Source organism: Pyrus communis, chromosome 9 (assembly GCF_041283825.1).
Source record: "Pyrus communis isolate YQ-2024b chromosome 9, ASM4128382v1, whole genome shotgun sequence".
Classification (NCBI taxonomy): Eukaryota; Viridiplantae; Streptophyta; class Magnoliopsida; order Rosales; family Rosaceae; genus Pyrus; species Pyrus communis.
Window position 1 is genome coordinate 10980450 of NC_142573.1, and position 24688 is coordinate 11005137.

Here is a 24688-nt window from a genome sequence, read left to right on the forward strand (position 1 = left end):
TTGCGCTAAGGAGGATCGACGGTTTAAACTCACAATAAGTAAACAAAAGCCTCTTATTTCGGATTTCAAATTTTATACCAGAAAAAATGATTGACATTATATAAGACCAGTAAATCAATCATAGCCAAGATTTCCATCCTCAAAATTCAAAATTTACTCGGACTTGGGCCAAATGTTCAACAAATGATGAAAGAAAACGATGAAACTACTTTCTCCAATAGAATGTCAGTTGCATTTCATATGGAAAACAAAAGCAACAACGTAACTACGTCGAGCCCCTGTACTTTAAAACATCGTTCGTGTTCAAATCGAAGGTTTTGCAGATATCTAATATCGCACATTCTTTGAGACCCTCACGCTCGCCTCCATAACGAAGAAGTTCCTCAAGCGCTTTCGATGGCTGCAAAACCTATTTACATTGAGGAACCAAACAAGAAATTAGTAAAATGGCAGAAAACTGAATACCAGTATGTTTGACAGGGATCAGTGTGTGTGATATTATATGCCTTTGCAAAAATGGTGTGTTTGTGTATGTACAAGCAAAGCTTGCATCTGCCTCTGGGACCGGGAGAGTCTGAACATGCGTATCCTCACATTTGACATACCAAGTGTCAATCAGATCTCGTACGGACAGGGTAACCAAAACTTACAAGTAATGGTTTGACAGCATTTTGTGATTAAACAACCAGTAAAACTTACTAGACTCGTACAAGTAATCAAAAACCAGAAGATAGCTCAAGTTGTCATCCACAACAAAAGTAGGTTACAGAAGACGAAACCCTAAAAAGTCTCAATTGTGCAAATGTGATAAACGCTTTTGGAAATTAGGTTTATCTAACACAAACAACTACTTACTTAAACGGATGCAATAAAACAAAAAAAATTGCAATAATATATTCCAGTACGGAATTATTTTAGGACTGCTGTCACAGACCATTCAAAATCAATCCCGTTGTCTTTAATTGCAGAACATCATAAAATAACTTACGTAAGGAGAATCAAATATCTCTTTGCTTCCATGCTGAGAGTCAATATGCTCAATTTCATTTCCATCAGTAGTGTGACTTGGTGTCACAGAGCTATCTGAGACTAGCTGAAGGAGCTTCTCGCTTCCCTAAAACAGCAACATAAACAAAAACAATAAAGAACATTAATATATCGCAGATTGAAATATTAGCAAATACATAATGGAACAACCAAGACGTAAGTGGTAGATACAAATTTCTTCTGCTGAGTGTTAACTCGCTTGCTAATTTATTTTACATAAGAAATCAGACTACAAATAGTTTCATCTTTGAAAACACTGTATGGAACGAACCTTGAGGGCTCGCCAATGAGAATAAGTACGGAATAAACACCAGAAGAAGGGAATATTAGGCAAAGGCAAAACCTGCATAGATTTCAAATAAATCAAGAATGTGAATTTTGTTGATCTGGCAAAAGGAAATGTATATTGAGAAGTGCAAAAGAATTAAAGGATCAACATATTGAACAAATTCAGAGTAAAATCAGAGTTGAAAACTAGAGTTAACATATACATACAGTAAATGCAGATGTCAGAGGAAGCAACGTAACTGAACCATATAAATACTTTTTGTGTATGACAGATCCCCTGATAATCAGATAAAACTTCATATCAGTAAAGTTTGATCTCATAACAAGAACCAAATGTACCACAACATAAAGGAGCTTTAGGTGACTATGTTCCCTAAGGTTTATCATTCAACACAAATTTCATATTACTCGCTCAACGTTACATCATGCAAAGAAACACAAACTTCTGTTTCTTCAAAATCTAGGCAAGAGAATACCTCATGGCAATATGCCGGAGCCTCCTACGCACAAGTCGTGCATTTAAGCTGCAAAACCCTAACATATGATCAGCACACCAAAACTTAAAACACAAAAAGAATATCACAGAAAGAAAAGTATAAATAAAACTAGAAGATCAAACGTTTATTCTTGTTCACACTTCCACATCCACCGAGAACAATGACATGTTTCAATTGAACATTACTTGGTGTGCATTGTCCAGACTCTCCAGGGTTGTGATTGGGAATAGGTTCTAAGTTGAAATGCTAAGTATTTATTCCCGTGAGCCTATCTAATAGAGAAAGCACCACATAACTTCTGTTAAGTCCTCTCTATCAACTTTACTTGAAACAAAATTTCAGACCATCATGGGCTGTAGCATTTGCCGTTAAAATTGAATTGTTATCTTTCCAAATCGCAATGAATGAACAAACTGAGCTATTCTATATATTTGACTATCGGTTTTGTTTTCTGTACAAATTCAACAGAAGTGGAGGAAGAAGTTAAAAACGACAGCCATTTTAAAAAGCAGGTTTGCAAGTGAAAGCAACAGAAAGAAACCTGGACGGGTATTTAACTTCAACACCTGTGACCTCAGTAGAGATCGATTTCAGGAAAATCTCAGACGGCTTAACACGAGCCAACAACTTCAATCCCAATCTACACCATTAAAAAATTGCTCAGGTTAAAAACACAGGAACAACTTCGAGTGGTGATATGAAATGAAACCGCCAAAATGTGTTGAGTGAGTTTGTAGTTTCATTTACCCATGAAGCTTGTTCTTAAAACTTCCCTGAGGCGACTTCTCCAGACCGATCCAAGCTCTGTTCATCTACTTGCAGAAAATAAAAAACCATTATTTCCAAACAGATACAAGACAACCCAAGTCAAAATAAAGCAGCAAGATTAACAATAGGAAAACGGGTTTTGCTATGGACCTTGGTAGAGACGAAATCGATGAGGAGCTCAGCGTTGGCAGCTAAAGGATTGGCAATGGCCTTGTCATTGGCATTGGACTTGTACTTTTTCCAGAGGTCTTTGAGAGATGAAGGAGTTTGAGAGGCAGAGGCAGATGCAGAGTCTGAAACCAGAGGCTCAATGGATCTGCTGAAGCACCAGTTCCTCCCTTTAACTGGAAAAACTATCACTCTCGCTCTCATCCTTCCCAATTCCCACAAAGAATATGAACCCTAATTTTTATACAGATTTTGTTTTGGTGATCATTCAGCACACAAAAATTACCAAAAAGAGGTTTTTTTTTTTTTTTTTTTTCCTTAATTAACAATAAAAAAATTGAATCTTTGATTTGGGTTTTTGTTTTTGATTCAAATAAATCAATGGAATTGGTATATTCCAAGAAGGAGACGAAGAATCATTGAATCTTCATTTTCCTAAGGGTTTTAAACTAAAATTAACCAAAATTTTGTTTCAATCACGGACTAAATCAACGGAGTGGAGGAACAGAAATACAAATATTTCAAATGAGATCGACAAATTAAATAAATATATTTGATGACGATGACACAATTCTGCAATGTAAGAGTTTTAGGATTGAAGGTTTTGAGAAAAAAACGAAAGGAAAAGCTAAACAACTAACCAGCTGGGAAGTGACGAACACCAAATACTGAGTCACGAGTTACGAGTCACGAGTCACGAGTCACGGAGAGTGAAGGAAAGAGTACGGACGGTACAGGGAAGAGGAGAAGAGGTGCCATGGCTGCGTGTGTGTTCGTGAAGTTTGTAGATTTTGTGATTGTGAGGGAAAAGCAAATTGGAATTGAAGGTGACTCAGCTCTACTCCTCCTCGTCTTTCCACGTGCGCTATAGACTGTGAAATCTCTGGTTGAAATTAACTTTTGAACTTCGTTAAAAAAATAAAAAAAAATTGTTATTAACACTTCAAAAATCTAATTTCACGTTCTAAACTTTCTATATTAGAAAACAAAAATATACTTGAGAGAAGTATATAATGAAATTTTTGAAAGGTTAATAACACTTCCCAAAAAAGAAAAACCTTACTTTTGAATTATTTTTCAGATTAACTTTTTAACCAAAATAGTTCTTAAGATTAGTATAACTCCTCACTTTAGTCCCTAAAATTTTAAATCAATAGAATTGGTTTCTGAGTTTGTCCACAATCAATCGTTTTGGTCATTTTATGAAAAATCTCCATAAAATAATAGTAAATGCTAATCATAGCCATATTCTTCATTGATTTATAACTTTTCTCATCCTAAGTAAATATACATGTCATACTTTTGTTTGCTTACCAAAGGTTGGAGCGGTGAGTGACGGATTTGGCTGGTGACTAAATTACCACCTCACTCCAATATCCCTGCTTTTATTTTCTTTTCCAATTTGGCAGCTGTTTGGATTCCAATTCCAATTCCAAATTCCAATTCGAGTGTTCCAATTTTGTTTAATCTCAAATTGATCTGGCATCCATGATTTTGATACGAAACTGCTGCTATGTCATAATTAATCACATCTTTTTTGCTGTCACAAGTTTCTTTTAAGCCAAGTTAATGACGAAAATTCGACAAATTGGTCATTGCAGTGTGTCTGTTATACTCTGGAGAAATATCAACACTAGCACATAAATAAAGTGGGTGTGTTTGATAACCCCCCACAGTTTCAAGCGTTTTTCGACTTCGCATCAATGGACGGTTAGATCTAGATGAAACCATCGTATATGACGGTCCAAAGGATTCTACAGCACAATGTATGCAAATACAATGATGCATCGTAGAATTTTCGCAGTTTCAACACTTTATACGCAAGCACCGTGTGCATACATCTACTCATTTATCATTGAGCAAAAAGAGAAAGAAAATGAGGTAGGCAAAACAAATCTCATTTTCTAAATGCAGATGCCGATATCATACACTAATATACATGTCAATTAATTTCAGGGTAAACCTACAACTAATCAGAAAGCATACGACGTACGCAGGTTTAACCACAAAGAATAACAACAATCATCAAACAATGAATATACTATTTCTTCATTCGTTCTCTGCTATAAAGTTCGGATCTTCACCTTGGCAGAGGTATTCATCACACAATGATGCTGATCCCCAATCCTTCCGGAGCCTCAAGATATCCTCCGTGAAGGTGGATCCAGATGCTCCAATGAAAACACTTGACATTGCACATATTGTCTTATCCAGCATAGCTTCTACCTACAAAACATGATAAAAGGCATATAAGCTACATGGATCTTAAGCAGTGGCGATACACTGTATACTAATAGAATGCACCCTAATTCAACCATAGAATGTTAAAATGATAGCATAATCTACCTGAGCATCCCCCTCGATACCGTGTCTGTATAATAAAGCATCCCATTTTTCAGCTGAATTTCGTGCAGGCCGTTTAACAAGTGGTACAGTCTTTCCATTCACCACAACTAGTGACTGCAACAAACCAGTTTCAATTTCAGCCGCGTCTGTCGAAAGATATATGACTGCTGCATTTGCCCTTTGTGCCACCCGAGTGATGCAATCCGCAGCTTGGGGAATGGGGTAAAAGCAACTTGGCTGTTTATTATTGCTGGAAAATAAGGAAGGAATTTAGAGGCAATAAACAAATACATCCCAACAAAAAATTCTACTAGTGTGCACCCAATCTTTTAATACCACAACTCACAAGACACAGATTATGAAAAGCACACCGTAATTGGACTATATACTGATGCATTGATATCACACTCTGAATTAACAAGTGACAACCAAAGCCCTCACATCGATCTCCCCAAAAAGACCAACTGTTTCAAAGGCCTCGTTTGTTAGAGAGGATTGGCTTGAGTAGGACTATTCACTATATTAAAGGTATTTTAAAGACACAAATTCCTTATTTTGTCCAAGTTGAAAGTTAGTCGTGAAGAATAGTTGTCCCTCTTAATCCTACCACTGGACACATAAGGAAGTTATCATCTATTTCTTCCTTTAAAATGCTTCCAATATGGTGAATAGTCCTACCAAAGCCAATCCTCTCTATCAAACGAGGCCTAAGTTTCTACTCTATCTACATTTTATGGTTGAAAAACAATCCGGTGCAAGAGAATGTACCAGAACTTCAAAAACCCATGTCGCCGAAAATGAAGCGCTACAAAGTTCTTCCCAAGGAATGTCTGAATAAAACGCTGGGCAGTAAGCATTATTAGCCTACTCGGTTCGATAAGAGTCTTGCATTTGTGAGCAAGAGGACCTCCAGGCTGCATCACCCACTCCTGCTCCAAATCAGCAAAGAAAACATCCCCAATTGCAATAACATCATCATTGCTCGAAAATTTCGACTGTACATCTTGCACAGTCCTCTTGGTTGGCTTCTTCACGTCTTCAACCCAAGCCGACTCGAGCTTATTCATCGAGACCCCAGCTCCCTTCAGCTTCTTCACATGGTCATTGTCGACATAGCAAGGAGTCGGATGCGCAAAATAGCAAATAAACTTATCAATGTGGATGTGATTCTTCTTCTTCTCAGCCAATTCTTCAAATGTAACCACAACCGTTCTGCCCAAGCATTTGTTAATGTGCTCAATGTCCAGCACCCTGCTGAACTGGTAATCCACTTTGTGGCTGGGAATCACCAGGACCCGGTTCAGCAATGCGGCGAAGAACATGTGCTTCTCCAAGCAGATCAAATGGTTCGACATTTGGCCGGAAACGCAAATGGCGAAAAGATACTTGTTGGAATTGGGTTTCCATTCAATCGTTCTTCTCTGGGAGAATTGTTGGTCCACAACTCGACAGCGATCGCCGAGACTCGGGTTTTCAAAATCTTCGAAATCCCGGAAATCCGGCTCTGTGGAGTTTCCGGTGCGGTGGGGAGATAGGAGGACTTGCTGGATGTCTCTGTTGATTGAAATCTGACGGAGGACGGCGGATTTGAGATCGTCGAGGAGCGGGATTTGGGCGGAATCGGAGTGATTGGAAGTGGAATTAGTAGAATTAGTGGGATTGGGGAGTGTTTGTTTCCAGAGATTGAAGAGGCTTACCTGCTGCTGCTTAAGCAAGTAGAGGGCGCGGAGCTCAGACTCCCGGAGCTTACCGGAGGCGGAGTCGTAGGGGGAGGAGGAGAAGTTTCCGGCGGTGAAGAGGAGGGCTTTTATGTCGGTAACGAAGAAGAGGATGATGACGAAGGTAGGGACGAAGATGGCGAGGACGACGAAGGATCGCTTGTTGAAGAGGTCGCCGAGCTTGAGGGACGTGAAGCGGCGTCGTAATTGGTGGTGGTTGTAGCTGCGATTGTTGCTGTTGCTGTCGATGTCGTCGTAGTCGTCGGCGATGTGGAAAGCGGCGGCGGCGGCGGTTGATCGAGGGGTGGGGAGCTTTCTGTCGTTTTGGTCGATTAGGTTTTGGCGATCGTCGTCGTCCTCGGACGACGAGGATAGTCTGTTCATTTTGGGAGGTGCTTTTGGCTTTTCGGGGAAGCGGCAATGTGGAATGTCTGTGGCGGTGTGACAGTTGGACTGGCGGTTGGAAAAAGCGCTTTCTTGTTGGCGTTTTGAGCTCTGTGTGTGAGACTATCGGATGAGGGAGGGACTGGGATGTGGGAGGAAATTGGTGGAGTGAGTGAAACGCGGAGGAGAGGGGGAAGCCGGAGGCCCAGTGGTGGAGGAATGTGGGGTGGAGCTGTCGATGGAGAGTGTCGGTGGACGAAAGTGACAACTTACCGGCCCACTAAGGAGGTTGATGTTGGTTTGTCTAAAGCCCATTCAACCAGCCCACTATTTGTGTGTGATTTGGTGGTAGTTTGGTAGGGGAATGTTTATTTGCAAAAAGAAATTGGTAGGAGAATATGTGAAATTACTTTTAAAAGAGGTTAAAAAAAAGAAAAAAAAGAGCTAGAGATTTCAATGTAAAACTAATGCGTAATATGAGGAGTAACTGAAGCATGTGCATGTCCAAGAAAGATAGTAATTGGGTCGCAAACTAAAGATAATAATTTGTTATGTCATGTCCAAAGAAGGTAACCCAATTCCTAAATTAAAGAATTAACAACGATTTTGTAAATATACAAGGTAAGTTGCTACTTTTTTAAATTAACAAATTGAGTTTTGCAATAGATATCTTATTTGCTAGCAATATATATATATATATATATATATATATATATATATATATATAAATATATTTATTCGAAAGTATTGTTTAGTAAAGAGTTTAAAAATAAAATTTAGGCTTCAAAAGATAAGATGAAGTTAAGATATTAATAATATTTAAGCAAGTGACCATTTATCATAGTTGTGGAAAAATGTTGAGTTCTTGCATAACAGCTTGGGTTCAAACTGAGTTGGTGACTAATCTAACATCTAATATAACAAAATCTATCGTTTGACAAAAAAAAAAAAAAAAAAAGATGTTGATATTTTAAAGTGAAAGAGTTAGTTGAAGAGTGGATTGGAGTGACCCCATTTTAAAGTAGCATAAAAGTGTCAAATGAGTTAGCATAGGACACGTTTAAAAACAAAGTTTTGGTAACTTTTTTGGAGATGCTCTAACCTCTAAAAGCATATGTAAGGTCTATTCTCTCATCAATGTGATATTTGTTCTCAACATGCTCCCTCTTATGTGACAAATTTTCAAGCATAACATGTGGACAACATAAACGGAGTGTCATAGAGCACACGTGTCTATTGGGCTTCACACGTGAGGCAACTTGCTCTGAAGAAGTTGAGATTCCATCATAAAATCAATTGACAATATGAAGAGTAACTCAACTTATATAAGTATGTGCAAAATTTCTTCCTCATCAATATGAAATAAATTCTCAATAAAAACGCATTTTAATAGGGAAACGTTTAAGGAACACATATCAGGTAATTCTTCAAAAAATACTTTCAATTGCCTCTCTAAAAATCACTTGAATTCTAAATTTCTAATAAAAGAAATTCATGCGTTTATAATAAAGGAGTGTTTCATACGCATGCAATTCCAACTATCCCCACACTTTTTTGAATGCAATTTACAACAATAATTATTATTGATCATCTTAAAAAGTAGGGAAGTACCCCAAAATGAGACAATTTCTTAATCTTGTGACAGAAATAGAACATTTCAAATATGCAGACAGCATATGCACACGGCATTCACAAAAATTAGACAGAAATAGGATTTTTCCTACACCTTGAAATGATCAAATTGTCCTCCCATATAAATGAGTTATCCAAAAATTTCATACTTCATTTCTCATTTTGTAGAGAGAGAAACATAGATGAGAGAGCTCTCTCGCCCAATTCCAATTCGAAGAACCCTAACTCACCCATCTTCTTCATCCAAGCTCTCTCTCTCTCTCTTCTCGCTCTACATTTCGAATATGCACAAGAGCTCTCTCTATCCCACCCATCTTCTTTGATTTTTACCTTTTCATTTGTTGGTTTTGTGAACTGGGTTTGCTTAATTTTGCTTTTTGATTGATGGATTTTTGGAGTTGAAGTGATTGGTTTGGTGTTTCTTGGAGGAGACCTAAATACTTCAATTTTGATATATATATATTTTTTTTTTATCTTTTCTCTGATTTATATGTGGGTTTTCATTTCTTCTGTCTTCTCCCTCCCTCCGTTCCCTCTCTTGATCCAAATTTACAAGCACTAAAATAAGGTTTGGCTTTTGCTGCAATTAAATGAAAAAACATATTAAAGGTTAGTTGCCTTTTGGAGGAGAGATAAATTTGAGGGAAAAGAGAGAAATTAGAGTGGAAAAAAGGAAGAGCGAAGGATATGGACGAAATTGTTTCACATACTCGTTCGCTCTCTTCGTATTAAGCTTGCTTATACACTATATGTACATGACATGTACACGACATGCACATGACATGCATATGTTTGCTCATAGATATGAACTAAGCAAAAAATAATTTGTGAAATTTGTGAAATTTTTTCCGTAATGTGCATGTGGTGTGCATATGATGTGCATGGCTACATCTTAAATGAGAAGCAGGAATGCTCACTAGTTATGATGCATGTATGTTGTGCCCTGAAATTTAGCAAGCATGACCACAACCTAGTTGGCCTCGGCGAAAAAATAAATTAAGAAAAAGCTTAGAGGACGTTAAGGATCATGTGTGTCCATGAAATAATGACAACGAGTATCATGTTTTCTATGTGCACGGTAAAGTGGTAGCAAGCATGACCACAACCTTGATGTACGTAACAAGACTTTTCAAACTACCATTGTAACCTTATATACATAACAATTGTGTTTTAATTGTATCCATTATACCAATAGGTTGTCGTTAAAGTTTCTTATTAATGCGAAAAACAGCTCGTTACTTGATTTCCAGTTTTGTGCATATCATGTGCATGTATTGTACATATCATGAGCAAGTGGTGCGCATATAATGTATATGGTGGTGACATCACAGGTGTTGATGTCATTTTTCTGATTTTGAAAAGAGAGCAATGAGATTTGGATTATTGGCTTGGCTTATATTTGTGAGCATATTATGTGAATGTCAAGTACAAACAGTGAGCAAATCCTAAAAAATTCATCCAACAAAACACCAACATTTAATGACTAGGCTTTGTTCCCACCATCGATGCGAGTCCAGTGGTGGTGGTCTCGAGCCTCGGTTGTTTGCAGTTTTGCCGAAAAATGGCCGGAAAACTCGCGACCTACTTGAGTTTCGATCCCAAAGATCGAGGATGAGATTCGTGACAAGGCTAGGTGTTTTGGACTCACGAGGACGAGATGAAATTGGTGGTGGCTTTGATTTGGATGGTGTTGGTCGGGCTGACAATACACCATGTCTGCACAGTAAGAAGGGGAGAGATATTGCGTGAGGGAGAAAGTGAGAGAAGAGAGAGAGGAAGGGAAAGGGAGAGTAGAGAGAAAATTCAGAAAATGAGATAAAATAATTCATTTATATATAGATATTTTAGTAATTTTAATTTTATGTATGGCTGATTTATCTTATTTATTTTAATATTAAAAAATTATCTCATTTTGAGATATTTCCTTAAAATATCCTCCAACACTTTTGTATTGACGTAAAAGAAATTCTGGATAGCAGGAAATAGCGAGTTCCAGCATTTGCTCCGCGTTTCAATAATTTCAAACAGTGTGACACGTTTCACTAGAGGAAATGTGGCGGCCAAGGTGAATGACATGTGTCAAATGCTCCCATTTGTTCATGACTCATGGTTTCTTAGATTTCCAGTTTCTACCAGAAGAATGAATAGTTGAGAAAAAGGAAGGAAGACCACCTAGCATTAGCAAAGCAAAGGATTTTTGTAGAAAACAATGAAGCAGCACCAGGGAAGGCTAGTGTTTGGATGGTGGTCAAGAGCCGGAGGCATTACTAGCACTACCGCAAAAGGTTGGCCAAACACGGCGGAGCTGCTGCCGTTGCGTTTTATGACAGCCAAAGCGCCCAACCGCGCCGCCGTTCATGGACATAGGCTGCCCATCCCTCGTGTTGTTGATGTACGTTATGCTACGTTTCTTGTTCCTAATCTAACGGGCAACCGTTTTTTAATGCACATGATTGTTCTTTAGTAATGAGCCGACTTCCTGCACATAATTTCTTTTTCATTGTTTGTTTTCTTGACCGCTTGAGGGCTTGCTATATGTACCTTGCCCTTGGCAAATTTAGCCCATATTTAATTTAGATTCTTTTTGGACCTTGGTTGGAGATAAATTTGGCACAAATTCGGGCTAAATATGGCCTATAGTCCTTTGTTGGAGATGACCTTATAAGTCCTTAAGGTTAACTTTTAATGCGGACAAGCCTTCATATTTTCACACTTATTATTGTGTTGGTAATTTTAAGGTTAATACGTCAACAAATTGAGTGACGTGAAGTTCGTAGTTGGCCTTCACATATAGGTTAGTCAACTCTTAGAGAAAGTTCAGAAAGTTGGAGTTTTCATCTGAAAAATTGAAGTTTAGAAAGTTTGAGTTTTCATCTCAAAAACAAGTGAAGTTTGGAAAGTTGTAAGTTCCATCCCAAAATCAATTAGCAGTGCGACAATACGTAGCTCGACTCCTTATAATCACATCCAAGATTCTTTTGACTCTCAAATCTTTCAACAATCTTTCAACAATCCTTCATATCCTCATATGTTTACAGGTATTTTATAGCATGAGCCATGACATGAAGGTTTTGATGGTCATAACAGCATATGTATGCACCTCTATCATAGCTGAGAAGGTGAAAAGCTTCAAATGTTTTGAGAATCCCCAGTCTTTGATGTTTGATGTCTGATGGGGGTCTCTGTTTGTGATTGTGTAGGAGGAAGAAGTAGAGAAGGTGATAGAGAAAGGGAAAGAGGAGAAAGAAGAAAAGAGGCAGGAGGTGGAGAAGGCCGTCGACTCCAAAATCAACCGCAGCCGCTCCGAAGGTGACACCTGCCCTCCTGAGACTACTGCTTCTAGTTAGTTAATCTTCCATCACAATCATAAACCATTTGTGTTTTTTGTTGTAATTTACTTGTGCTTTTATTTGTGTGTTTGCACAATTTATGATCCAACATAATGCGCCAAAGAAAAGAGCTTGCTGTCTATGATTATGTTTGGCGACTCGGATTGGATTAAGACGTATGATGAGGAATTGGATAGGATTAGGAATTTAGGAGGTAGGATTAGAATGATTGGATGATGATCACTTGGATTGGAGAGGCTAGCGTTAACCTAGCCTTTCCAATCCAATTGTATTTCGTGCTCACAATCTGAGTGTTGAAAAATTGGGGCCATTCACTATTTGGTAAAACTAATTTACTTTCAGTATATTGGTACTGAGAATTGAGAGAGAAGCCCCCTAGAAACTCTAATACAGTACTTCTTTCAGTATCATATATAACAATCATCGTCGACGAGTAAGTATTAGCTCTATGTGAGAACAGCGGTAGCCAGATTTGACGACTCGACAGATGAACACAGCAACTGCTGTTTGGTGGAAGCCGATATGACCAAAGACTTCATCTCAATACTTGAGAATCTTGAGGGAGAACAGCTGCAGTATAGTTTGTTCTGTTTCCTTTCTTAGCATTAAGCTTCTTCTCCTACTTCAACAAGCCTCCCGCGAATCCACTTTTTAGTAGCGCCAGTCACTGGTTTGCAAGGCGTTTCCTCTTCTTTGCATTGAACTTCCGTCCCATTTAGTTGAAGGTTCTTGCTGCACACACCGTCCCCATTTGGTTCTAACTGGTTGGGTTCATTTCTCACATCCGATTGCTTTATTGGCTCCTCAAAACCGAAAAGAGACAAACCATAGCCACTGGTGCTCAGTCGGGGAAGGTCCTCTTCACTATTGAGCATATCCTCCAACGGGGCAGGGTCCTCGAGAACGTTAAGCATATCCTGCAATGGGGAAAGGTCCTCTTCGGCATCTACCATATACTCCGATGTGAAGTTGCCAAAGCTGGAGTCCTCGTTTGTACTCGATAAGGTTTTCGTGCCATTTGTCTTTACATTACCCGCTTCAGTCTGACCTGCAACCGTGGTCCATGGTTCTTCCTCACCCTCAGTAATCATTTCATATGATGCAAATATGGGGTCTTCATTCTCATGGGAGGACAAAGCTCGGATGCCATTTGCCCTTCCACTGTCTACTTCTGTCAGTTCCTCAACCCCAGTATGTGCTTCCTTTTCGTCCTGAGTAATCGCTTCATTTGATGCAACTGAAGGGTCTTCATTCTCGAACGAAGAAATCTTTGCCGTCTCAACAGATTCAATGAACTGAATTGCCTCAGCTATAAGCTGTCGGGTTTCAACGAGGGAAGCTCGAGCAACAGCGCTCTTTGTTGCAGCAACCTCAAGGGCCATAGCTGCCTTCTCAGCTTCCGCAATCAATAACCTGCAAAGTACCACCACAACTGATGAAACCGCAACCAAACAAGGGGAGATATGATTTTGCAGGCTAGTGAATTCCATGCAAGGAGTGCATAGAGTTTTCAAACCAATCAGTACACAAAATAAGCTTACCTAGCTCTTTCTACGGCTTCAGTTTTTTCGGTTTCAGCAGCTGCTCTTTGTGCTCTGATATTCTTTATCATCTCCATCTTAGAACTCGCGAGAGGATCCTTGTACATGGGTGCGTTACTTCTCAACCTCAGTCGTTGCTTTTGGATTTTAATCTCGCCACTAGAGAAACTGTTTTTCTCACTAACCTTTTTCTTTGCAGGTACCCTTCTCGCGGACTCTGTACTACCACTTGGCTTCTTCGTTGGCTTTCTTTCGGGTCCATATGATGCATCATAATATTTGGCCAAGGCAGAGCAAACACGGTCGCGATAATTCTGATGCACGAATTACATGAGGAAAATACAGCTTAAAGAAAACAAGGCTCAGGTTCATACTACTCTTACTAAACATGTAATAACATAGGTCATTTAGGCACTTATGTACACCATTGAACACAATTTATATAGCGATGAAAACTCTATCGGAACCAAAGCCGATGATTTGATTAATAACGATAAGACCTCTCCAAGATTACCATATTTGCACTTACAGGGTCGTTCCATTTTGCAGAGATTGCTTGTGAAATCTTCCTTCTTTGCTCAAGAGACTTGGGTGCTCTCTTGCTTCCTTTTGGCCTACGCATAATTTTCCTTTGCTCAACCCTCTCTATATACTCCTCTGTAAGCTTTTCATCTAAGATCTTGTAGATATCCCATTGCAGTTCCTCTTCACCGTCGTATCCTTGTCTAGAGGCTTCAGCAATTAAGTTCTGCCAGTCATAGCAGCAATTTTCCTGCAATGATAGTTTCTCACGCCGTTTTTGCCACCCGATTCGCACTCCAAGCCCGATTTTAACTCTTGTCTCTTCACTACATGGTCAATGAAAAGAAAATATGTAACTGAAACTTATAATCTCAGGCTTCTGGTTTAGTATGTAGAACGCTGAAAACCAAGTAGAAAAAAGGCTATCCGGAAACAGTACTTAAGTCCTTATAAACAGAACAATGCAATACCCACCTTTGAGCATGTCCAAGGTTCACCAACTTCATTTTGACCTGCATAGCCAAATATTGTTACCTCCATCTCATAAAAACACAAAACCTGTGCATCCTCATAAACCAAACATTGTTGGCAATACGCCAATGACTTACCCTTTCGATTGGATACAAATTTACGAGTATATGCTTTAAATTAGGTACCCGGTCAAGCATTAGCAAGGTGATCCTTCAGTTAACAAGACAATTAGTTTGGACACAGACCAGCTAACCTGCCCATTTGAAAGCAGAAGAGCTGCAAGATATTTATGTACTTGGGGAAGAGTTATCAGATTCAACTACTTAGCACTATTATTTCCATTACAACGAAAAACTAAGATCAGCGGTAAATAGATCCGAATTAGGAAGAAGCTCAAGAGATGCATCTTCGTCATTTCATAATGAACTGACTGAAGACAATGCCGAAGTTTCGAATGTAGCTCTAGCTGCTCTAATGTAAATGTTATTCTACAGGCATTAAGATCATTCTATGAGAACATGCAAATTCTTCTTACATGACATCACCTTAGGATTCTGCATTGCAAGCCTTGTTCTCTCTTTGATCAGCTGAAGGGTTTCTGCAATATTTGTACTAATATTTAGTGTACGGTAAGCAAAATGGATACAGATAGGTAAAGCAAAAGGCAGACTGGATAGGCATATCAGTACCAGGACTGTGCTTTCGGCCTTTGTTCCATGGCGTGCTCCCTTTATTAGCATTAGAAATCCTCAATCGCCTTAACTTCTCCCTATCATCCAGTTCTTCGGAATCATCACTGGAAGGCTCGAGCTGACCTGCGCAGCGACTGGACTCCCTGCCCAGCTCTGAACCATCGTAACCCATGTTTGCATTCTCATTCTGAACCAAACTTCTGGATTCAAGAGTAGCAACTGCCATGATCCGGAGACTACCCTTTGGGACGTTAATGCGCCCCAAGTTGAAGTTCAATTTTATAGATATATGAGAGAGTGTCCAAGCAGATGACAGTTTCTTGTCATTTCCAAAGGTGAATGGACTTGAAATTACATTACCATAAACAGGGGTTTGAGCCCTGAGTGTACCGAGATGATTTTGGAAGGCAGGCTGTGCAGCAGCAATCTCTGCTGAAAGGTACAGGCATATATGAGATATCCTCAAAGCTTCAACAACAATTATCACCAAGAGGATCATTCCTTCAACAATTCGACATTTTTTATACACACACATAAGTCCAAATTCTTTAATGAAAGCCTTGTTTGGTGTCCAGGATTGGATGATAGACATATGTTGAAGGAAGAAAAGATGTCAAGTTCCAAACTTTTTCGAAGTAGAAGGTAAAAGATGGATTGGATTAGACGTGGAGGAAACTTGTCGCTCCTTATCCAACCATTCATCTGGGCATTGGAAGGGATTAGATTCCTTCATTACTACTCCATCTTCTACCATTTCTGACAGAAAATAAAGTATCTTCTACCTTCTACTTGGACAAAATTTGAAAATTGTCATCCATTTCTTCATTCGACATACACTCAATCCAGTGAGCAATCGAATCAAATCCAATCACTGACACCAAACGAGGCCAAAGGGTTGTTGGGCAACTCATGAAACTAAAGTCCACATATTACCAAGTCTATGCATGAAGTTCAGTCCTTTGACAATTGAACACCCAACACACACACATATTGAAAAAGTTGTATGGAGGTCCTTGAATTTAAAACAATGGGTTTTCTAAAACTACTTAAAACATACTAAAAAAAAAAAGAAAAAAAGAAAAAAAGAAAAAACACAAAAAGAAAAAAGAGATTAAATTTGATTACCAAGTGAAGGCATGGAAGCTCATCCAGCCAATTCCAAACTCAGCAGCAACAGTTCAGCAGAGACGGACAGCACAGCCAGCATTTCAGGAAGAACCTACCGAACCAGAAAAGCAGAAATCCCGAAAATCATAAAATCAGAAGCAGAAAAGTGAGGTGGGGTTTTGGGAAGGAGAAACAGACTCTGCCACTGCGAGAGCCACACAGAGACGCACGCAAAGATACCACTCTGATAACGGTGGCAACAGAGATGGATAACGATTGGGTTTCAAACTTAAATGCAGCCCACTTTGATATTTTTTGATATGGAGATTTCCCTGAGGCCTCTAGGCTTCTGGGTTCCGATATTTTTATGTGGGGTTTGTAATTTTATACGAAAGTGGGCTTTTATGTTCATTGACAATGTTTGAGGATTTGTTAATTTCTCCCGAACTTGTAAGGAATTGCAAATTTCCTTCTTGAATTTTTATTTTAGTCAATTATCTATTTGAATTTTTACAATTAGTCAATTTTCCGATGACTTTAAATTTTAGAATTTTCCACCCTATTTTCTATTCATTTTGGTCAAATGGCAAATGTTTGAGGGCATTAAATTATTATTACTAATGTGGATAGCAGGTTGCTTTTTCTTCTTCCTCTTCTGCTAGTTTACTCTGTACATTGTCTATTTGAATTAGCTATGAGAGTCCAATTAGTAGCTGCAAAGTATTGGCTTTACGCCCAATTTACCTAAAATAAAAATACCTTTTTGTCCTCATACAGTTGCCATGGATGGAAATCTTTAAAATCTAACAATAAGGGGCCATTTACATAAGTTTAAGAGGTAATAAGCTAAAATTAAAGTTTAGATGGAAAATTGACAGCTCTATACAAGATCAGAAAGTAAATCGACAAAAATGTCATAATGTTATCACCTCATAGAATTGCCAAATTTTCAATTTAGGCCTCCTAAAGTGATAAGTTTTGCTCAATTATTAGTTTGAACCAAAGAGGATTCTGGATTGGCTGAATTGTTAGAATAGTATCCCAAATATGGTTAGCATGGAATTACGTTGCTTCCCACTTTATTTGTAATAGTTGAACTACTGAAAAAATTAACGTACGTAACTGTAACACCACGTGACATGTCGATTTTGTGTTACCAACTCACCTAAGTTATACTTCATGGGGTGTAATTTAGAATTATTATTAATGAATGAACGTACGTAATTATTGGCAATGCCGCATTAGGGCCAATGTATGCAGTTGCCCCCACCCTTTTATTGATACACACAAAATTGCCCAGTTTTTTTTAGAGTAGTGTTATCCACACACATAATTTTACTACCATTCTTTTAATGTTGGTAACTTTAATGAAAAGCTTCCGGTACTGTTCATTTTAACGAAAAACCACATTTTTACACTAAAAAGTCAATTCTGTTACTATTCATTTTACCTTTTATTTTATCCTTATCATTAAAACTCAAAGTTTTCAAGCATTTTCCATTAGTTTTCTTTTTAATGTTCTCCTTGAGTATGGGTACCCCTGTACCCTATATACGATAAAACACTCTAAAGAGGCAAGGGCAAGGTAAGAAGCAAAAGGCAAACAGTCAAAATGACGTATGTGGTTCATCTTGCCCATGGGAAGAGAAAATAATCACAAATTCGCCATAGCATATTATCATTTGCTTAAATTAGTAATATTTTTGTCCAAGCAAATAATAAGATGCGATGTCGAATTCATGAATACAATCTTAAACCAAAGAAAGCAACATCTTGCATTGTAGTTGTTAAACTAGTCTTTAGAAATGAATTTTTGACTTTTGACTTGAGATTGTTGTAGTTGTTGTATTTGATATTGACCTCCCACCAATATTCTTTTCAACTTGTCTAGCTTTTCTATCACATGAATGTTTTAGGCAACAAATCTCCCATTTTTAAAGGAAAACTAACGAAAAGTTAAAAAAAAACTTCAGTTTTAATGAAAAAGAATAAATAATGGTGTAGTGAATGACATCAGGGTAAGGTAAAAATGTGGTTTTTCATTAAAGGTGAATAGTACCGGAAATGTTTCGTTAAAATTTCATTTTTTTTAATGGAATACATTAATACAAGCATACCACTTTTTTTTGTCTTAAAAAAAAAAAAGACTAACTGGTGGGTTAGCCATAACAGTTCATTCTTCTAGAGACTAGGAAAACTCACAGAGAGATTTCAACCTCTTCCTAATCATGATCGTGTGATTCACAAGTACATCACTTAATTAGAAATGTATTGTATTGCATCGTATCGTATTGTATTGTATTATAAACGTGACTCAAATATATATGTTTGACTTGGTCGGTTTGCTTAGCCGCCTTCATGGGTTCTTCATTTTATTTTGATTACACGCATGCATTCTATATTCTTCCAACAAATTGAAGCTTCACGCATTCATTATTTTGATTAATTTAAGTTATAACTTTGAATCATTGACCATCTGATTAGTTTCCCAAGCCGCAGCCCCTCCTGGAATCTTCAAGCCTCCTCCTTCCAATTCCCAGAAGTCAAAACCCTAACAGGTCCTCCTTGTTGCTTAATCTGCTTACTAGTCAACTTCAACATTCCTGAGCACAAATGCTGTTCCAAATTAAACTTCCTCTCTCAAAGCCATCAACGATAAAGAAAGCTTGATGATCATAGATAGTGCGTTCTTTATCCATATGCACTCCGAACTGATTATTTTCTAATTTTTTATGCACTCGCGTACGAATAACAGCAGGGAGCTTAAAAAGTGTTAATTAAATTCACTAGCCAAGTTTAACCATGGCGTGTATGGTTTCTTACAAACTATTTGTGAACTCTGAGATTATGCAGACATTCCAAAGCATATGTTTTACATAGGGGTAAATCTATTTCTTCACATTTCCTGCTGGTGAAAAAGTTCCTAAGACATTACTCGGTACACCCCAATTAAAATTTACACAACTCTTTCTCTAACAAGACAGACACATAAGTCAACAAGGAGATCTGGTTGCTGCATGGGGAAAAAATATGATATCCCTATCTTTAAAGTGTAGGGAGCGGTAAAGTTGGAGCGTCCGTTTGATAGCTATTTTGTTTTTTGTTTTTAGTTTTAAAGGCGGAAAGAACGTATATGAAACAAAAACTTAAAAGTGAAAACAAGAACATGTATGAAACAAAAACTTAAAAGTGAAAACATAAAAGTGAAAACAAGAACGTATATGAAACAAAAACTTGAAAGTGAAAACAACTGAAATTTGTTATCTTACATTTTATGAATCATTCAATATACATCTAAACTAGGGGTAAAGTTTGATCTCTACCAAACAACGTTAAATCAAACTTGTTTTAAAGTGCATTGATCTCAACCCTTGTTCACTTCATCGCCCCTCCTTTTTCTTTTATATTTATCAAATGATCCCCATTTTCCTTTTATCCTTTTCAGTAATATGTAAAGCTATGGCCCTCAAGCTATCAAATAAAGCCTTGCGGCCCGGTGTCAAACTGGCACGGCCTCTTTCGTACCTGCAACTTTCTTCAGTAATCTTTAACTTTTTAACCAAAATAGTTTCTGATATTAATATAACTCTTCATTTTGTTCTTTGATAATGAAGATCAGTAGGAGTGTTACCTAAGTTTGTCCATTGTAAATTATTGTGGTCATGTCTTGAAAAATCTGTCAATATCCTCATTAAGTAGAGAAGTTGGTTTGACGAAAATACCCTTAAAATGTGGTTACGTAGTTGTTCGCGTGACAATTGATAAAAAGATATTGACAGACTTTTCACGAAAGACCAAAATGATTTACGGTGGACAAATTCAAGAACCACTTTTATTAATTTTCATTATCAAGGATTAGTAAAGCGATGAGTTATGTCAAGTTTTAAGGATCATTTTAGCTAAAAGGCCGGAAACCTTTTAGATAAGTTATAAATTTGTAAACAAAGTTATAAAATTTGGTACTCATTTCTGTGTGTGTTTCTGCTTTTACCAATGGATGACATGAATGGCTATAACTACTGAGCAACAAAAATCATTTCAATTCAATTATTATGTCCATCCCATTTATTTCTTGCTCAAGTGTTCATCATTATTATATTCTAAATGTTAAATTAAAGCCCAAAATCATGGAAAATTGCAGGACCTAAATTGGAGGAGAGCTCATAAAATATAATATTGCTTCCTCTGTTGAGTTTTTGATACCAAGATTATAGCTCTAAGTAGTTAAAAATTACATCAAAGAAAGATACAGATCTCAATGTAATCGTAAAAACAACAACCTATAATAGTAAAAGGTAGCCGATTTTCGCACCTCTTATGTAGTCTTACACATGCCTTTCTTATTTCTAGTCATTAGATTGAATAAATCAGATGAGAATAAACAGACATGATTAAATAAAATGTGTAAAAGGAGAAAAAAAAGAGTTTTTTTTATCATATCCAGTACTAAAATCTAGCATAACTCGTATTCGAGCTCACATAGCCGAAAACAATCAAAACCCTAAATCATAACTACCACCAAGAATCAAGGCCGCTCGGCCATATGATTCATACTGCATCTAGTAAAAAAAAAAATCTGTTAGAACTAATGAGAGGAATTTTATATAGAAAAACTTAACTGTACCCAAAATTTTTTGTTGACGGTTCAGATCAGTGCAGGGATTCCATCTGGGAGTTCACATCACTTTGTTACATGCACGAGTGCATAATGTACTGACAAACTTTTATAAACAAATGGAGCACATATTATACCAGTCATGACAAGCTCAACTGCATCCTGCAACTTACCCAAGAACAATGCGAGTCTGCTCTTTTATCTCGTACTTAAACACCACTTAGGACGACAAATTAGTTATTTAATTTAACGGTATTTTTCTTTTTAATGTTAGAAGAGATCATCGCTCACTACTCATCTTAAACAAAAGCATAACCTACAACGAAAGAGGAAAAAGAGGGTACAAAGTAGAAAAATATTTGATTCCGACATCAAAAGCAGCTGGGAATCAGCTAACTTTCCGGATTAGAGATTAGGGTTTAGGTGTAATTAGTTGCTTTGAGATTTGCTTTAAGACCTAGAACAGTGCTTGAAAACAGAACATAACACAAATCGTGTGGAGAAGACCCCACACCTGTATTTTTCCCGATAATGTAATAATTCAAAAAATAGACACGTGTTGACATTTGAATCGAAAATGTACTGGTGTAGTGTATACTTTATGTATACTTTAAGCGCGTTATAATATCGTCTCGAAGATTAACATTTTTATTTGGCGATCTATAATTGTTCGGGATACTGACACGCTGAACTCGTTTTGTATTGTATTTTCTTCTCTCTTGCTAGTTGCTATTAAATAATGTCATATCAAGTTCTTCATTCCAATAAGGTGGTGTTGAACTAACAAACGTAAACCACCAAAGTTGAACATTGCGGTTCAAATGCTGCTTTGGACGTTAAATTTACACTAACCACCAACTTAGCCACTTTTGTAGCATTGGCCTATTTTACTTCTCAAATGTTCTTCATCAAATTCAAATCTACAAGCACAAGCTTAAGTGGTCAAGTTAATTATAACTGCTACTTACTCATGAGATAAAAACTTAAACTTCAATGTCATGGATGTCGTCTTAGTGTATAATCTAAAAAGTCAATACTCGTCGTGAATGCAAAGAAAGTGCTCAACTACAAATCTGACATCATGTTAATTCATTACTGCTAAAAAACTCGAGGAGTGTGATATTAGAACCAAGTTTTCTAATAGTAATTAAAGAAGAAACTTATGTAACATTGAAATGTCATTGTGACGATATTCCTGTTGTATGAAAATTCTATCTTATTAAAAAGGACTGTAACAGGTAAAATTCCTGTTATATGAAAATCCTATCTTGATAAAAAGGACTGTAACAGGTAAAAATGACTTTGAAAATGAGTACAAGGAAATCAGGAATTATATATTTTAACCTGAAAGTGAAAAAATGAAGTCTCAAAAGTGATAAAATGCCAGAATTGGGGTCAAAGAGGTGGAAAGCACTGAGAAATGGACATTGAGTTGAGAGGTGGGGTTTGAACTTTGAACTCGAAGTCCTTTGTTTATAATTCTACCTTCTGCCCGCGTATTTGGACCCAATTAGTAGATTGCCGTCTTCTTCCACCATATTTTGATTTTCTCTCCCTCCACCACAAAAATGTCGTGTCTTTTGACTCCTCCTATAACCTAAAAAGTAGAGGTGCAAATTACAAATACAACTCTCTCTCTCTATCTCTCTCTCTCTCTGTGCACTTACGTCCCTTTCTCTTTCTCAAGCTTCAGGACAAAGATTTTTCTCCCTTCCTAGTCCTCCCAAAGAACAAATCCAACTTTCTTCCTACTTCACCTGCCTCTCTCTCTCTCTCTCTCTCTCTCTCTCTTTCTCTCTCTCTCTCCACATATATATTTATGCCTCTAATTCATCCAGAAAAATTGATTTCCAAGCAAAACACAAGCATTTCTCATTTGGGTTCTCCTAATTTCCTCAAAATCTCAATACCCTTCTTCCATTTTTTGGATTTTTCAGGTAAAGCTCTCACCTTTACTTCGAACAACAGCAACAATGGGAGACTCCTCCACTTTCCGTCGAACACTCGACGACTCGAGCGCCGTACAACTCACCGGAAAAATCATGATGATCGCCGTGCTCGTCCTCTTCCTGGTAGTCGTCTTCGTCCTCTGCCTCCACCTCTACGCCAAATATTACTTGTGGCGGGCAAACGATGACCTCACCTCCTCGGTTCCCGGTCAGTCACGGCGGCGGCGGCGGCGATTCGTTTTCGCTCCCGGGCAGGACTCAGTTGCCACGATGCGACGAGGGCTCGACCCTTTAGTCCTCAGATCCTTGCCAGTAGTAGTGTTTCCTTCCGATGACTTAAAAGACGGTCTCGAATGCGCGGTTTGTCTCTCTGAGCTCGTCAATGGCGAGAAAGCAAGGCTGCTTCCGAAATGCAGCCATGGATTCCATGTTGATTGTATCGATATGTGGTTTCAGTCTCACTCCACATGTCCGCTCTGTAGAAACCCTGTTGCTCCTGGGAGCTCTGCTGATTCCAGTACTTCTGCATTGGAAGAGAATGTAAGTGATCAGATAATATCACCAGCTGAGAACTTGGTATCTGAGATTTCGGTTGAGACTCCGAATTTCCCAACAAATGTGTTGTTTTGGGGGAACCAAACCCAGGTGAGCTCCGGACCCGGTTCGGGTTTGGAGGAAGAAGGCCCTTCATCACAACCCGTTTGCCCACCTTCTTCATCTTTGTCATCTGCAAGTAATAGGCGCGATGGGATGTTGGTCATTGATATACCAAGCGAGACTCCATTTGTTTCGGCTTCGCCTTCGCCTTCGCCTTCCAGTAACAGGTTCGCCGGAGAGGACTTGAAGTCTCCGGTGCCGACACGGTTGAGGTCACTGAAGAGGTTGTTGAGCAGGGATAGGAGGATTAGTATCTGCAGTCCTGGTTCTGTGGATGTTGAACAAGGAGAGAGAGGAGGAGGACAGAGTTAGAAAAAAAGCTAGAATGTTTGCACATAATTTGGTAAGGGAAGATTAATTTTGGTGATGAAAAATTGTTGTTTGAGGAGGATCTGATAGATGTGCAATGTTTTGCATCCCTGAGAATTTTGGATTAGGGTTCTTATGGAGATGACAATATAAGCATTGTCTATGGGGATTTTAATTTGGTAAATTGTTCTTTTATTCTTGAAGAGATGGATCTTGAGATGTCAAGAAAGTTGTAATATATTTATGTATCTCTTTACTTTGAAACAAAATTCAAACAAATTGTTTGAAATGAATGTATATTTTGTAAGCTAAATGTAGGCTCAGTTTTCTTAATTATGGGTTTGATGCCTTAAACCCTTTTTTTTGGTTAACCTATGATTCTATGAAGAAGAAAGGAAATGAAATGGTAATTGAAGTTTTTTAACTTTTTCTTGTTTGGTTATTCCCAAGGGAAAGGACTTACCTACAATTGGTGCCACCGAGAATAATGTCATGTGTTTTGACTTTCTCCCGCGTTGTTTTGAAGGTGTGAAAGTCTCTCATTTGTGAAGAGGAAATTTCTCTGTTGACTCCATAAATGTTGTTCCAGATTAGTGAGCATCCAATATGCGCAATCATCTCTCTTGT

The 24688-nt window shown here is 38.0% G+C and overlaps 5 protein-coding genes across 8 annotated transcripts; 2 read left to right on the plus strand and 3 right to left on the minus strand.

Annotated features, from left to right (window-relative positions):
* Window positions 1-130: 130 nt before the first annotated feature.
* Window positions 131-3608, minus strand: LOC137740329 (uncharacterized). The gene is made up of 9 exons (XM_068480189.2): window positions 3410-3608; window positions 2751-3002; window positions 2580-2644; window positions 2374-2472; window positions 1812-1859; window positions 1543-1612; window positions 1319-1390; window positions 989-1114; window positions 131-409 (listed from the first exon to the last, which is right to left on the minus strand). Exons 2-9 carry the CDS (start codon window positions 2970-2972, stop codon window positions 266-268), a joined length of 846 nt encoding a protein of 281 aa, XP_068336290.2. The 5' UTR covers window positions 2973-3002; window positions 3410-3608; the 3' UTR covers window positions 131-265.
* Window positions 3609-4645: 1037 nt separating this feature from the next.
* On the minus strand, window positions 4646-7555 carry LOC137739962 (O-fucosyltransferase 36). Its single transcript, XM_068479720.2, has 3 exons — window positions 5883-7555; window positions 5115-5364; window positions 4646-4994 (listed from the first exon to the last, which is right to left on the minus strand). The coding sequence occupies exons 1-3, from the start codon at window positions 7214-7216 to the stop codon at window positions 4818-4820; spliced, it is 1761 nt and encodes a 586-aa protein (XP_068335821.2). The 5' UTR covers window positions 7217-7555; the 3' UTR covers window positions 4646-4817.
* A 3379-nt stretch (window positions 7556-10934) lies between these two features.
* Window positions 10935-14227, plus strand: LOC148694241 (uncharacterized). Of its 3 annotated transcripts, none has more exons than XM_088700257.1 (3): window positions 10935-11240; window positions 11887-11967; window positions 12049-12319. In XM_088700257.1, the coding sequence occupies exons 1-3, from the start codon at window positions 11058-11060 to the stop codon at window positions 12193-12195; spliced, it is 411 nt and encodes a 136-aa protein (XP_088556383.1). In that variant the 5' UTR covers window positions 10935-11057; the 3' UTR covers window positions 12196-12319. The 3 variants fall into 3 exon arrangements, 2 of the variants coding, with proteins under 2 accessions (XP_088556383.1, XP_088556384.1); XM_088700258.1 differs by having other exon boundaries at window positions 11887-11940; XR_015966747.1 differs by lacking the exon at window positions 11887-11967 and adding an exon at window positions 13939-14227 and having other exon boundaries at window positions 10942-11240; window positions 12049-13848.
* Window positions 12492-16865, minus strand: LOC137739910 (uncharacterized). 2 transcript variants are annotated; one of them, XM_068479656.2, is made up of 7 exons: window positions 16550-16865; window positions 15422-15856; window positions 15278-15330; window positions 14736-14773; window positions 14269-14587; window positions 13740-14053; window positions 12492-13611 (listed from the first exon to the last, which is right to left on the minus strand). In XM_068479656.2, exons 1-7 carry the CDS (start codon window positions 16560-16562, stop codon window positions 12804-12806), a joined length of 1980 nt encoding a protein of 659 aa, XP_068335757.2. In that variant the 5' UTR covers window positions 16563-16865; the 3' UTR covers window positions 12492-12803. The 2 variants fall into 2 exon arrangements, with proteins under 2 accessions (XP_068335757.2, XP_068335758.2); XM_068479657.2 differs by having other exon boundaries at window positions 15422-15853; window positions 16550-16798.
* Window positions 16866-22658: 5793 nt separating this feature from the next.
* On the plus strand, window positions 22659-24485 carry ATL3 (RING/U-box superfamily protein). The gene has a single exon (XM_068480688.2). It carries the CDS (start codon window positions 23120-23122, stop codon window positions 24062-24064), a length of 945 nt encoding a protein of 314 aa, XP_068336789.2. The 5' UTR covers window positions 22659-23119; the 3' UTR covers window positions 24065-24485.
* Window positions 24486-24688: the final 203 nt, after the last annotated feature.